This window comes from Mytilus californianus, unplaced genomic scaffold (genome assembly GCF_021869535.1).
Source record: "Mytilus californianus isolate M0D057914Y unplaced genomic scaffold, xbMytCali1.0.p SCAF_8, whole genome shotgun sequence".
Taxonomy (NCBI): Eukaryota; Metazoa; Mollusca; class Bivalvia; order Mytilida; family Mytilidae; genus Mytilus; species Mytilus californianus.
In genome coordinates, this window is record NW_026262734.1 from 67,252,804 (window position 1) to 67,267,625 (window position 14,822).

General features: G+C 32.4%; 1 protein-coding gene across 1 annotated transcript in view; it reads left to right on the forward strand.

Annotated features, from left to right (window-relative positions):
* The first annotated feature begins 65 nt into the window (after positions 1-65).
* The window catches only part of LOC127711029 (probable E3 ubiquitin-protein ligase HECTD4), an 81,167-nt gene continuing 66,410 nt past the window's right edge, over positions 66-14,822 (forward strand). The window contains exons 1-12 of the mRNA XM_052216973.1: positions 66-820; positions 2,700-2,926; positions 3,982-4,090; positions 5,834-5,978; positions 6,876-7,043; positions 7,723-7,906; positions 8,371-8,544; positions 9,273-9,386; positions 10,159-10,296; positions 10,839-11,068; positions 12,919-12,986; positions 13,283-13,558. Of these exons, the coding sequence (XP_052072933.1) occupies positions 153-820; positions 2,700-2,926; positions 3,982-4,090; positions 5,834-5,978; positions 6,876-7,043; positions 7,723-7,906; positions 8,371-8,544; positions 9,273-9,386; positions 10,159-10,296; positions 10,839-11,068; positions 12,919-12,986; positions 13,283-13,558 (2,501 nt within the window). The 5' untranslated portion in view covers positions 66-152. The remainder of the gene's footprint in view (positions 821-2,699; positions 2,927-3,981; positions 4,091-5,833; positions 5,979-6,875; positions 7,044-7,722; positions 7,907-8,370; positions 8,545-9,272; positions 9,387-10,158; positions 10,297-10,838; positions 11,069-12,918; positions 12,987-13,282; positions 13,559-14,822) is intronic.

Here is a 14,822-nt window from a genome sequence, read left to right on the forward strand (position 1 = left end):
AGTATAACACATATGTATAAAGCGCTTACGAGATAGGGATGTTGTATTTTGGTTTTTGGGATTCCAGCAGATGACATTGCCAAACTAACATCATTTCTAAATTAAAATGTGACGGCAAATTGTTGCCGAGAAACCTTCGGAATATTAATACAATGACATCTGCATTTCAGGATTGCTTTCAATGGATGTCAGTTACAGAAGAGACGTTGTTTTTGCATGACGGATTGATCAGAGTCACTGATTTGGTAGAACTTCCTCGGGATGTCAACAACACTCAGGGAGGCGACAACGAAGTCATAACCTTTGATTTGAAAAGCCCAAAAGAGCTAAGTGATAGGCTTCTTGCTGTATGTGGTACCCAAAACAATGCATATGCTCGATTGTTAGAATACAGGTTAAATGCTTTAAGGGGATACTGGTGTGCACAGAGACAGTTTGTAGGTGCAGAACAGCAAGATTCAGATTCCTCATCAAGTGAAGAAACTTTAAATATATTGAAGAAGCAAGGACTTTTAAAAGAACCAGAGCAAGCATCATTTTCAACACGTATCAGTGTCCTTTTAGTCTTGCCATTACTTCAGTCTCAAAGTCGAATTGATCCAAAATTATGTGGTGTTACAGCACAGTTACTCTTGGACTGTCTGCGAGATTGTCCACCAATAAGTCTAGCAAAAGAACCAGGGGATTGTCTTCGTGGTTTAGAAAACCTCTTATGCAGCTGGCTTTTAGAAGAAAAGGACAAAGATACACCAGTTTTAGTTACAGATATTCAGCAACGAACAAGTGCAGCTGCAGCCCTAGTGGCTCTTGCAAGTGCAAGGTTGTCGTCTTTATCAGATTTTTTAACCTCAAATATGTTCATTCTTTATGATTAAGATCAGCCATAGATATTTATAAAAATCTGAGCATTTTAATCTACATTTGTAAATACATCATGTACATGTACATTACACTAATTAATTTTCAAACTGCAGTTCACAGGTAACTTTTTTTAAATTGCAACAGTCAGCATTTTTAATCCTATAAGTATGGATGAAATTGCCTCTTTGTGTGTTTATTTAGCAATATTATCGAATATAATTATATTTTACAGTTCATTAGTACACTTCACTAAAATGTTTGCTTTCAAACTGGATACCCCTTAATGCTATTTTGGTGTCAGACCACTAATTCATCTTGACTTCAATTTATAGATATTAGAAGATGTGGTATGATTGCCAATGAGACAACTCTCCATCCAAGTCACAATTTGTAAAAGTAAACCATTATGGGTCAAAGTACGGCCTTCAACAAAAGTAGCCCTTTCCTCACAAAAAGTAGTGCATTTAAAGCTTAAGTCATTGTTTACTTAAACAAACTAACAAACAAAGGATTAGGCCCGGTAAGACCCCTTTTTGCCCCCAAAAAATAGAATTTTAAAAAATTGGTAAAAATGTTAACTTTTAGCTACATGTATTTATTGGAAAGTAGAATAGTTTTGATACATAAATATGGGCTGTTTTTGATAAAACAATGCACATGCATGCATCAGATACTAGCATCATTAATTCATGCAAAATTACTGAAATATTCACAATTTTAGCATTTGTGCTAATTTTCAAAGGTTTTTGTCTAAAATGGAAGTGACCGCACTTGTGTTCAGTCTTAATATTTGATTACAATGTATATGTTGTATTTGATGATAATACATAATACATGTATATATAAAGGTTGAGACTGAACACGAATGCGGCCACTTTCATTTTAGAAGAAAAAAAACGTCTGAAAAGTTATATTTTGTAGCATATCTGAGAGATTCTTCATAATTAAGCTAAAATTTGAGCGTATTTAATGACCAAACCAGTTCAAATCTTTTACATAAACTACATGTAATTGAATCGACTGAAGCAGACACTAAAGTGTTTACTTGACTTCTGAATGGTAGTATTTTGCTACAAGACTTTAAACATTGGTTGAAAATTGGCATGTAGAAAGGTGATACATGTACAATTCAGGATATATATTATACATGGTTTCTATGAAGTCAAACTAAAGGGAAAATATTTATAAAGCTGTGAAAATTGCAAAATTTGGTTGAATAGTTAGGGATTTTAAATTGGTGGTCTGACAACTTTAGTCCAATCTGGAAAAAAATACCATTTATTTAGGCAACTTCATATTGAGGTCAAGTGTCACAAAAACAAAGGTCATTAGTAACAGAGTAATGAGCCGAGGGTGGGAAAAATATGAAAGAGAACATTTTGAAATTTTGATTGTTTATCATGTTTATGAACCAACTTTTTAAAGACAAATCAAAGTCTGTTTGAAGTGGTTATGATGGTTTGAATATGTCTCTTTGATATTTAATGCACAATGCATTATTTAAATATATATATTTAGGATTTTAGTTATCTACAACTGGTTTGTGATGTCATGAAAAAGTTGAATAATTTCAGAACATATCCGGATAGAAATAAAATAGCAATGAGGTACATTGTGTATACATGATACTATAAAATCAGAGAAATAAACAATGTATCAAAAAATGTGCAAAACTGTCTATAAAGAATTATTGAAGAAAAGACTTAATGAAGAAATTGATTTTTTATCCTCTGAAAATGACTGTTTAAATTCATGTATACACTTGTACAAACTGTATTTAGCAATAATTCTATAAAACTACAAGATGTTTAATCGTTCATACATGTATATATTTTCAGAGGCCATTTGAAAACATTTATACATACAATCCATTTACTACAAAGTTTGTCAGACCTACAATCCCTACCTGTATCAGATATTTTGGTCAAACTACTGGAAACAGAGGGAGGACAGGGTCCTCCACCAGGATTGTCAGGGAATAAACATGTACTATGTTGGGCATTAGAGGACATGTTAGCTAGTCCTGAGAAAGAGCCTAAAGAGAAAGAAAAAGATAAAAATAAAGGTACGAAGTATACAAAATTTTTTTTTACAGAAGTAAAATCTGAATCTATGTGACTTCAAATAAATTTTTTCACTACATTAATCTTCCATGAGTCCAGTAATTGTTTTTAATGCTTTTAAGTTTAACAAGAAAAAAAAATGATTTATATCATGTATATAGAAACATGATTTTAAGAACTTTTCTTTTCTTAAAAAATTGACCAACCAAAACTTAGGCACATCCAGCCTTTATTACAGAAGATAATATTGTGGATTAATTTTTTTTCATGAGTTCCATTGTAAAGAGTTGAGAAAAAAGGATTGTAAATCCCAGTACTTGATGTTATGGTTTTTAGCAATATCTGCATGCAAGTCTTTAATAGATATAAGAAGATGTGGTATGAGTGCCAATGACACAACTCTCCATCCAAGTCACAATTTGTAAAAGTAAACCATTATAGGTCAAAGTACATCCTTCAACACGTAGCCTTGGCTCACACCGAACAGCAAGATATAAAGGGCCCCAAAAATGACTAGTGTAAAACCATTCAAACAGGAAAACCAATGGTCTAATCTATATAAAAAACGAGAAACACTTATGAACCACATTAACAAACGACAACCACTGAACATCAGGTTTCTTTAGGAAATATGTTTTTGTTGATTTGTTGAAGTTAGTGGTTAACATGTATATACTAAATCCACAACTGACCACAAGAATTAATACCCCACAAATAACAGTTTTCATGATAAATGAATCCACAGGCCTGAAAGTTAGACATTTTGACATCAATTTTAGTTAAATTCAATTGGCCTGTAGCCCTGATTTTTACAGACCTAACAGCAATTTTACAAGGCTAAGATGGTGAGCCTGTGATTAATTGTAAAGACTGGAACAATAAGGAATTAACACAACTTGAAAAACTTTTGTGGAAAAAAAGAAATTACTTTCCGAAAAAATATCTCTAATTTTTTTTTTGCAATATTGTAGCCATACTTTTTGTGGTTAAAATATTTGTTGATATAAAGGAAACTAAATTGTCTTTACATCAATCACAGAACAATTTTATTGTATAGATTCAGATGCTGGGCGCAGTGTGGCTTGTGATGGAAAGTTTCTGTATACCACAAATACCCAAGGAAAGGGTGTGGCAAAGATTGGAACAGGTTTACGTGGAACACTCAGGTAAGGTCACAGTAATAGAGGGAGATGTGCTGCTAGCTCTCTGATAGGTTTATGTTGGATATTCAGGTCAATATATATTTTAAAATGAACAAATTTGGTTCAACGATAGGACAGATAAAATCATTTATATGGAATATATACTCAAGAGAACAAAGAAATATTAACATTTACTGTTTTGGGAGAGAAAAATGATGCATGTAAAACTCTCTGAAATTGGATTAAAAAATATTTTTATTGTCCCCCGCGCAACGCGTTGTGGGGGACATGGAAATACCAGGCATCCATCCATCCAGTGTTGTTATATATATATACAATGTTATCTGCAAAATATAGATAGCGTCCTGGCATATAGAGAATTTTCAAATATCATTGTGTTTCTGAAATTAATCACAATATTTTTTGACAAACCATAGAGAACTTTTATTTTTTAAAAGATCAGGGATATATTCTGATGCTTAAAATGACTACAAGTAAGAGAGAGAGAGAGAAACTGATAAATATCTTAATATAAATATAAGAAGATGTGGTATGATTGCCAATGAGACAACTCTCCCAACAGAGTCCAAATGATGTAGAACTTAGAAACTATAGGTCATGGTATAGCCTTCAACAATTAGCAAAACCCATACAACATAACAAGCTATAAAGGGCCGTGTAATGAAAAATGCCTGATTTATGTACAAAAATATAATCGAAAACAAATATGACATACAGCAACAAACGACAGCCACTGAATTGCAGGCTCCTGACTTGGGACAGGCACATACAGAAAGTGGTGTGGGTTAAACATGTTATTGCAGTGTGGACATTATTGTGCTGATGTTTTAAAATTCTACCGACAATCAGCAACAGTCATGGTTCTAATTACCGTAAATTGGGTTATTTTGGTTGTAGTTTTATTTTGGTTTATTTGGTGCCTCCAATGAAAGTGCCAAAATTAAACACACGAAAATAAAGCAAACACTAAAAATTGAAATGCTAAAATCGTGTACCGCTACCACAATATCGTAATGTTAATTGTTGGGGAAAATATTGTATGTTATTATATCTTCTGTATATTTCCAACAATTCTATACATAGCCAAATCTGTAAATAAATACCTGGTATAATTTGACAACGACACTATATAATTTTTACTGAATTGTCAATTTTCTGAAATTTTTAAGAAAACACATGAATATTTATTCACACATGTCATAAAAAGCCAGGCTATTGCTGATTAGACACTGTTATTGGTAATTATAATCAAAACGCCTTGTAATCCTTAATATTCAATTAATTAACATGTACTGCCAGAGGCATAAGGATTAAAATTTAAATCCTTGATCGCCAATAGATTAACATGTACTACAATAAAGAGTATTTAAATTTATTTCATATGATATTTGCAAAAAATAAATAATCTATTTAAAAAGTGATTTTAATGTTTCATATTTTCTTTCAGCTTTGAACCACGATATACGGAATTATTTGCAATTGCATCCCTATCCAATTCCTTCATTAAGTTAACTTTGTCGTGTTTCTAGTTTGAGAAATTGAATGCTATTTTGTCAATAAACGGGTAAATAAAGGCAAATATGAATGAGCCTGCTCACTACTGTTGGTCCAAAATTAAACATATCAATTAGACAAAGCACCAAAATTACACATACCAAAATAAAACACATGACTTATGAGAGAAAACCACCAAAATTTCCCAATTTACAGTATATTGTATATAATCTTTTTACTATCTTGATACAGAGGCTATGTGTACAGTAGAAACTTTGATGTGAATGTTGGACGATTGGCATATGGTTCAGGTTCCTTGCTGTGTCGACCACAATCATTTGACACAGAAGCTGACATTAATTCTTTGTGTCAAGTGTTGCATCCAAACACTTTGCAGGTATAAATGTGTTTACTTAAGGATGTAGTTAGGTGAAATTAAAAAAATCTTGAATTTAAAATTGATACTATAAATCAGTAGAGCATAAGTTAAAAAAAAAAATAAGCTAAAAATATTGATATGTTGTAGAACTCCTTTTCAAAATAATTAATTTTTAAAATGGCAGGAAAAAGCTGACTCTGACTTTTTCCTTATATTTCACTTGTATTTAGCATTGCCATTATTTTGGTCTCAAATCGTAAGAAAAGAAATTTAGAATCTGCTTAAATTTGGTAAATGACCATTTATGAGCTATTGATGTCTTATATGAATAGAAAATTTGGTTATATGGGGCAAAATATTTTACCCTGTTTCTTAGTAAAAAAACCAAGGAGTCTGAACATCTGACAAAAATTCCTAAACCTGACATGACTAATACATCCTTAAAACCAACATACACAAATAAAATTACTTCACAAGATAGGTTGAATTTCTGTTTAAAATGTTTTAAATCAGTGACAATGTTTTTGTGTAAATTTTTAAAAGCTTAACTTAGAATTCTTCAAATTCTGAATAGGCCAGATCAAACAATTTTCTCAAAATATTTTGTCTTTCCATCATCTGGTTCTGACATTAAACATACTGTCAGGCATAAGTTTTCCATTTCGTTGAGTACTGCTGCTAAAGAAAAAAAATCAGAAACAATACTGACAGATTTAATGAGGGCTCGCTATAAAATTTGATTTAAATCTGCAGTATTTGTGAGAGGCAAGCAAGTATTTAAATTGTTCTTAATTCATTCTTGAAATTGAATCTTCAATCCAATAAAATACTACTATACAATAATATCAATGTGTTTCGTAAAAACATCCAAAATCATTGACTAGTATTTTAAAATGATCCAACTTTTATTTTCAGGTCATTAAAACAATACCCAAACCTGATGATTATTCCAAAGAGAGTCCACAAACTACAGTGGGGTTCTGTAGTGATGGAACTTATTTTTATTGGATCTGGTTACCAGGAGCAGCATCAGATAAGAGTAGTAAAGGAGTACCAGTTTATCTGGAGAAGTTTACATTTGATGTTAGTAGGTCTTGAGAATATTTACTTTACTTTTACACATGTGGGAAACTAAATAATAAGGTAATACTGATCTATAACAATAATATGATGGGGGGTGTACATTTTTAAAGCCATAAAATACATTTTTTTTCTAATTCCATCTAATTGTGAATTTTTCTAAACACAAATCTGCCACGAAGGACAACTAAATCAACTAAGAAACATATGTACAAACGGTATGGGCTTTGCTTATTGTTGAAGGCCGTACAGTGACCTATAATTGTTAATTTCTGTGTTATTTGGTCTCTTGTGGAGAGTTGTCTCATTGGCAATCATACCACATCTTCTGTTTTATATATGTGCATTGGAAAGATTTTGATATTTTTATTTAGCAAATGATTAAATCTTTTATATTCAACTTGAAAATTGCAGAAGTATTAAGAAATATGTAAATTCAAAAACTTTGACCCATTAGTGGTAAAGCAAAATTACAATACCAAAGTATTTTTGATGCCCTATACATAAAAATAAGAAGATGTGGTATGATTGCCAATGAGACAACTCTCCACCAGAGACCAAATTACATAGACTAAATGCACATTAAAAATAATGATATCTTCATTGGCACTTAAAATCAATTGTTGGTAGTTTTGATTTATTAAGATGGGTTGTTTATATTTCATGTATTGGTTGTTTTAAGTCAGAGGAATTGATAGCTGTACCACAACAATCCAGAATTACACTGCAGAAGAAGGATGAATCTACAGCAAAAGCTCTCAGTGAAAGTTTATTGGCAAAGTTACGACCCTTTAGAGGAAGTTCGTCATCCATTACTTTAGCAGCCCTTACTGGCCTTGACCCTCTCACTTCCAGGAAAGATGATGGTAAAGGTTTTTATTTTTTTTAAGAATTTGTATATGAAATTAATGTGATTTAGTATGTAGCAAATTCTGTTCATTTCTATAAGATACAGATTTTGTCACAAATTATATTTTTATTCAATATACTAATGAGTTTGAAATTTGTATGTCCAAATTGATTCAAGTTAGTGGTTGAATTGTTTAAAAAAAAATATCATGTTTATAGAAATAATTTCATTTTTCTATAATTGTCAGACGATCTAACAAATTTCATTTACAGGGCAAAGTGGAAAAATGGTTGATATTTTACTTTTCCATGAACTGATAGTGATGGATTTATTGATTATTGTTTATTAATGTCTAGTGGCAAATATTTCATGCAAACTCAGGAACAAACTACACAAAAGAATTTACATGATTTATCTAATGGATTTTTTAAAATAATAGTTCTTTTTTTATTTTTGAATTTTCCTTGAATTGTATTTTAGGCATTCTTGCTGGTAGTACAAGCTGTGGAATATCTCTGAAAAACTTAGTAAAAACACCAGTGACATGCGATGGCAGCCATGTTTTATTTCTGACTTCAATATCAGGTGGCACTACAACTAGTTCTGCCTCCAGAGGATTGTTCGGTGGAGGCCCTGGTTTGACAGGTTTAAGGAGTAAGTTTTTAATTTTAAAGGGTAATTTTTTATTATTTTTAGAAACTACTGTAAATTATGTATTATTTCATTTGACAGTAAGAAATGCACACTTTATTAATTTTTTACAAGTGTGGCAAAAGATATGGTTTTGAAAACTTGGCACTCATCACAACTCACGAGGAAATATAATGTATTTTCAATAAAAAACAGGACGGAAAAGCACTGTAGGAAGTTTCTTGTATAAAGGAAGTGAAACTAGCACAGGTGCTAAGAATAGGACAAAGTAATTATGTTTGTGCACTGTTTCTGATTCATTGTACATTGTTGTTTCTATCATACAGTTGTTATAAAAATAATTTTATGAATTTGAAATTGTATTGAACTATTGATTTGTTAAAATGTGCATTTAGTACTTAAAATGTTTTATTAATTAATGTTATTAGATACCAGGACATCTCCTTTGTTGGTCTTGTATCATTTTTAATTTTAGTTTCCTGTGTATAATTTGGAGTTTAGTATGACGTCCATCACTGAACTAGTATACATATTTGTTTAGGGGCCAGCTGAAGGACACCTTCGGGTGCGGGAGTTTCTCGCTGCATTGAAGACCCATTGGTGGCCTTCGGCTGTTGTCTGCTCTATGGTCGGGTTGTTGTCTCTTTGACACATTCCCCATTTCCATTCTCAATTTTAATTTTACTATAAAACTTTTAACTTATAACATTTCCCTCTGTTTATGTTTGTAGCTTTAGGTTCCTGTATGTGTTTCCATGTTAAAGATGGACAATATGCTACAAAAACAGATCTCAGTGATGCTCCTACTTGCTCTCTTGGTAGAGGGGCTGCCATTTCTGCTGTTGGTAAGGATGAAGGATTTTGAGGTTTACAAAACTCTCAGAACTTACAAATGACTGTCATATTTCTGATATCTGATACTGTGGATACATTATTATTCATGGGATACCAAGATTTGTTGATTTCATTGGTATTGATGAATTTTAAATCTTCAACAAAATATAAATCTTCTAAGGGGTTGTATGCAGCCTTTGGAAATGAAATATCTATGAAAACACAAATTTTACTCAATCGCAAAATCTGGTACCCACGAAAATAAATAATTCCACAGTAAATATTGAATGGTTCTATTACATATTACATTTCTTTCTTCTGTCTAATAATTATATTTAATCTGCCTGTTAAGGTGGTACCAAACACCTTGACTAAAATTAATTTGGCTCATAAATTTTCATAAAATTTTGACAAAATATTTACTTTGACCCTTTGACAAAAATATAAACATTTCAAAAAAACTTGAACCACACACTTTATCGGAAAAATTTCATAGGATATATAGCAGTTTGACAAACACTAATTTTGATCGTTGAGGAACTTAATATTTCCTTTAGGATAGAACGTGATTAAAACGTTCAGCTGATTTTTACAGAGTTATCTCCCTGTAGTGTTATGTACCACCTTAAATGATATCTAATTGATCAAAGGCATAGAATCAAAAGATTTTCATCATCTTTTAGTCTTAATTTTATTCACAAACCCTAATTCATTGTGTCTTCAGATGACATTTGACAGTTAGTTGTAGATATGTATATAATCTCACTTCTATATTCTCAACAGGTTTATGTTTTGATGTGATGAACAATTCTATATGGATGTGCAGTAATGATTGGGTTGACCAGTTCTATAACCCAGCTCATCAAGCACAACACCACATACACAGGCGTCTCAGAATAATACAGAAACCAAGTAAGGGAGGTATGTATGTCCATTAATATAATAAATAAGGTTATAGGCTGAATTGTGTATTAGCCCAGGGAACAAGTCTGATGAGTGTATCACTATGCTGATAATGTTTATATAGAAAATTACTTGTATCTTTCTGTTTTATCCTTTTCGTTAAAAAAATCTAAGGAGTAAAACAACTACCACATGATCAACATTATTTGTAAGATTTTTTGTGAAAAGAGTAATTGGTTTCTCCAGTATTGAATTCTAATATAAATTCTTACTGATTCTTAAGTTTTCACATTTAGTGTGACATAACCGTCAGTTTCCTGATTCAGTGACGTATAATCTACAATTTTCACAATCAGTGACACATAATTTTCAATTTCCACAATCAGTGACACATACTCTTCAATTTTCACAATCAGTGACACATACTCTTCAATTTTCACAATCAGTGACACTTAATTGTTAATTCCACAATCAGTGAAATATATAACCTTCAAATGTTCAGTCAGTGAATGTAACTTAAGTTTTACAGTCATTCTAAAGTTACCTTTAATTTTTCACAGTGAGCTTGGAGCAAAATAGAGAAGCAGTGATCAAAGATTTGTTACAACATGTTGGCAGTATGTGTTTACATCAGATCAACAATGACCTCCTCCACACACCTCTGGGCTCATATATCCTTCAGCAACACTCAGCTGACCTTGTCCATGTGGGAAGAATTGTAGACATCTTACAAAGGTCCCTAGAGGTCAAGGACAACCAAATTATTCTGTGTTCATTGATAGTTTTACAGGTAACATTATATAGAGGTCAATTATAAAGGTGATGAAAATATAAGCTACCAAGGTGGTGATAAAGAATCACAAGTCCAATGAAAGTAAACACCACAATGGTAAAAAAAATCACAAGTCCAATGAAAGTAAACACCACAATGGTAAAAAAAATCACAAGTCTGATGAAAGTAAACACCACCATGGTAAAAAAAATCACAAGTCCAATGAAAGTAAACACCACCATGGTAAAAAAAAAGACAAAAAGAAAACTCCATAAAACACTACATAGAAAACTAAAGATAGATAAACAAAATCACACCAAAAACTGGGAGTGAACTCATGTGCTCCAGAAGGGTAAGCAGTTCCTTCTCCACTAGTGGCACCCATTGTGTTAAGCAGTTCCTTGTCCACTAGTGGCACCTGTTGTGTTAAGCAGTTCCTTCTCCACTAGTGGCACCTGTTGTGTTCAGCAGTTCCTTCTCCACTAGTGGTACCCGTTGTGTTCAGCAGTTCCTTCTCCACTAGTGGCACCCGTTGTTTTAAGCAGTTCCTTCTCCACTAGTGGCACCCGTTGTGTTCAGCAGTTCCTTCTCCACTAGTGGCACCCGTTGTGTTCAGCAGTTCCTTCTCCACTAGTGGCACCCGTTGTTTTAAGCAGTTCCTTCTCCACTAGTGGCACCCGTTGTGTTAAGCAGTTCCTTCTCCACTAGTGGCACCCGTTGTGTTACTCCTTGCTAGTATAAATGTGGTGATAAGTTGAATTTGGTGAAGGTCATAATCAAGGAAAAGAATTGTGGCTTTACAATTCCATAACGGTCAACCAGTAAGTGTTCATTGTAGGACTTTATTCAAGATATTAATATACAAACTAAGATGCCATGCACCAGCCTTTCATAGACACAGATTATGATACATTGTCCCCATGGATTGTGTTTCTAGAATAGCCTTTATCAGGTTGGCTCAAGACCAAATGTTTTGGATGCCAATAATACAACATGTTTGTGACATCAAATCCAAAAAGGCTTACAGTACAGTCAAGAGTTTTTCTGATGTCAGGTTTGCCTAAAAAGGACTTGAAACTTAAGCTTTGATACAGGTGATTAACTTAATTTCTGAAAATCTGCAATAGAAATATATATCAAAATATGTCGGTACCAAATCAATGATAATGGTCATTAAAGTAGATATGTATAAGGTTGATAATAATAACAGTGTAATAAAATGATAAAGTTAATTTTTTGGCAGGTCATTTGAGAAGCAAATAGGAATAATATCATTAAGTGTATTTACATAAAAATTGAGAATGGAAATGGGGAATATGTCAAAGAGACAACAACCCGGCCAAAGAGCAGATAACAGCCAAAGGCCACCAATGGGTCTTCAATGCAGCGAGAAAAATCCGCACCCAGAGGTGGTCCTCTGGCCCCTAAATAAAAATGTGTACTAGTTCAATGAAAATGGACGTCATACTAAACTCCAAAACATATAAATGAACTAAAATTAAAAAACATACAAGACTAACACAGGCCAGAGGCTCCTGACTTGGGACAGGCGCAAAAATGCGGCGGGGTTAATAGATATAGGAAGATGTAGTATGAGTGCCAATGAGACAACTCTCCATCCAAGTTACAATTTATAAAAGTAAACCATTATAGGTCAAGGTACGGCCTTCAACACGGAGCTTTGGCTCACACCGAACAGCAAGCTATAAAGGGCCCCAAAAAATTACTAGTGTAAAACCATTCAAACGGAAAAACCAACGGTATAATCTATATAAAAACGAGAAACGTTAAACATGTTTTGTGATATAGTTTACTTGATATAATGCAATGAATATAATATTACTGAAATGCGTATTAAATATTTTCAGTTGGTATTCAGAGTTAGTATCTTCAAAAGAAAATCCAAGGAAGAAGAGGACTTACTCCAGAGATTGAGGTAGAAATAGATCTCTCATTTGATAAAAAATGTTAAAAAAATATAATGTCTGCTGGTGAACTATTTGTCCTGAGGGTATCAGTATGTCGGTACTGACATGATTTATAACAGACAGTTTTTAAATTCTTGGTTTTTAAATATAGAAATTATTAGGAAACACTTTTGAAAAAAATGAAAATAAGAATAAGTTAAATATATATTAAACACTGAACTTCTTTTCACATTTTCTGTTATTAAAAAAAAAGATTACAAATTTTTCTGTTTTGAAGTAACCTGTTTTATATATTATTTTACAGTGATTTAGTATGGAACCTGTTAAAATCTCGAGATAAACTAGAAAAACCCACTGACAAGGAAGATTTTACATCAGCTGTGATCACTGAAGCATGCCATGTCTTAACCAATGGGGTCAATGTATTATATCCCACAGAAAGTGCTAAAAATAGACTAATGATGAATTTATTGGATAGTACTTATGAGGCTCATATAGAACTTAGAGATATGATTCTTGTAGACTTTGCAGATCGTTTGAGAGGAATGACATACAGCAACACAGAATCAAAAAATCTCTGGTAAAATTAAAAAAAAATTATCATTCAGTTGTACATAGAGGAATGCTGCATTCCTAACTGTACATAAATAACTTTGAGATGTGACTCTAGAAGATTTTTAGTGATTTTTGTAAAGAATTGATTCTTCTACCCTAGAATCTTTTTATTTCTTGTTAAAAACACCCCTTGCAAAAACAAAAACCTGCAAATGTGGATTATATCTATGGCTATAACTTATGCAATTTTATTTTTCATCCATTATATTTATTCTAAATGCTTATCAGTTGAGGATAAACTCATTATAGATACCAGGCTTCAAACATTTGTATGCCAGACACACGTTTCGTCTACAAAAAACTCATCAGTGACGCTTGAATCAAAAAAGTTAAAAGGCCAAATAAAGTATAAAATTGAAGAGCTTTCAGGACCCAAAATTACGAAAGGAGGATACAAGGGTTTCATTGAAGATAGATAAATGTGCATTGCAGTGAATGATGTTTTGCTTATTATTTTTTCTACAAGGCAAATTGGTTTCAAACATTTTCTATCTATTATGAAAATATAAAGTCTTACAGTTATCATCCTCGTATAGAAATAACTGCATCTAGTGAGGTGTTGAATTAAAATTATAACATGACGTTCTTCAAACGCTTTGAGTACAAACCCGTGGTAAAATATGAATATATTGTTTAGGCTGTTCCGATCGTACTCCCGCGTCATATGCTTTTTTATGAATGAGCTACCCAACGTCATAGAACGATGACGTAAGAATATAAGCATTTTACGGTAAAATACACGCTTGTGAAACCGAAAATCATCACAACAAGGAAACGTAAACAAACGATGCTAAAATGTGTTATATAAGCCATTTTTTGTATACATATAAGACATATAAGTACAATTATCGTTTAGATTCATCTAGACCTATCTAAATATGTTATTGTAAATAGTTTAAGCATGTCATTTATTCAGTTTGCTCCGGTCTTTTACAGCAATTTAATAGGGCGTTTATTTATGGGAACGGCAAATAATGCCTTCATCTAGAGTGCTTCGATCCAAAACAATTGCCGTATTTGTGCTATTAGAATCGAAATAATTCATGGGGACTTGAATATATCGTTATTTTACCACGGGTTGTCCCTTTATGCCGATATTTGACCCCAAAAATATTTGTCATAAAGGGCCAACCTGTGGTGAAATCACGATATATTCAAGCCCCCATGAATTATTTCTTAAATATACTGCTAAGATAAGATGCAGCAGTCTTTATGCTAGTAGTTGCTTC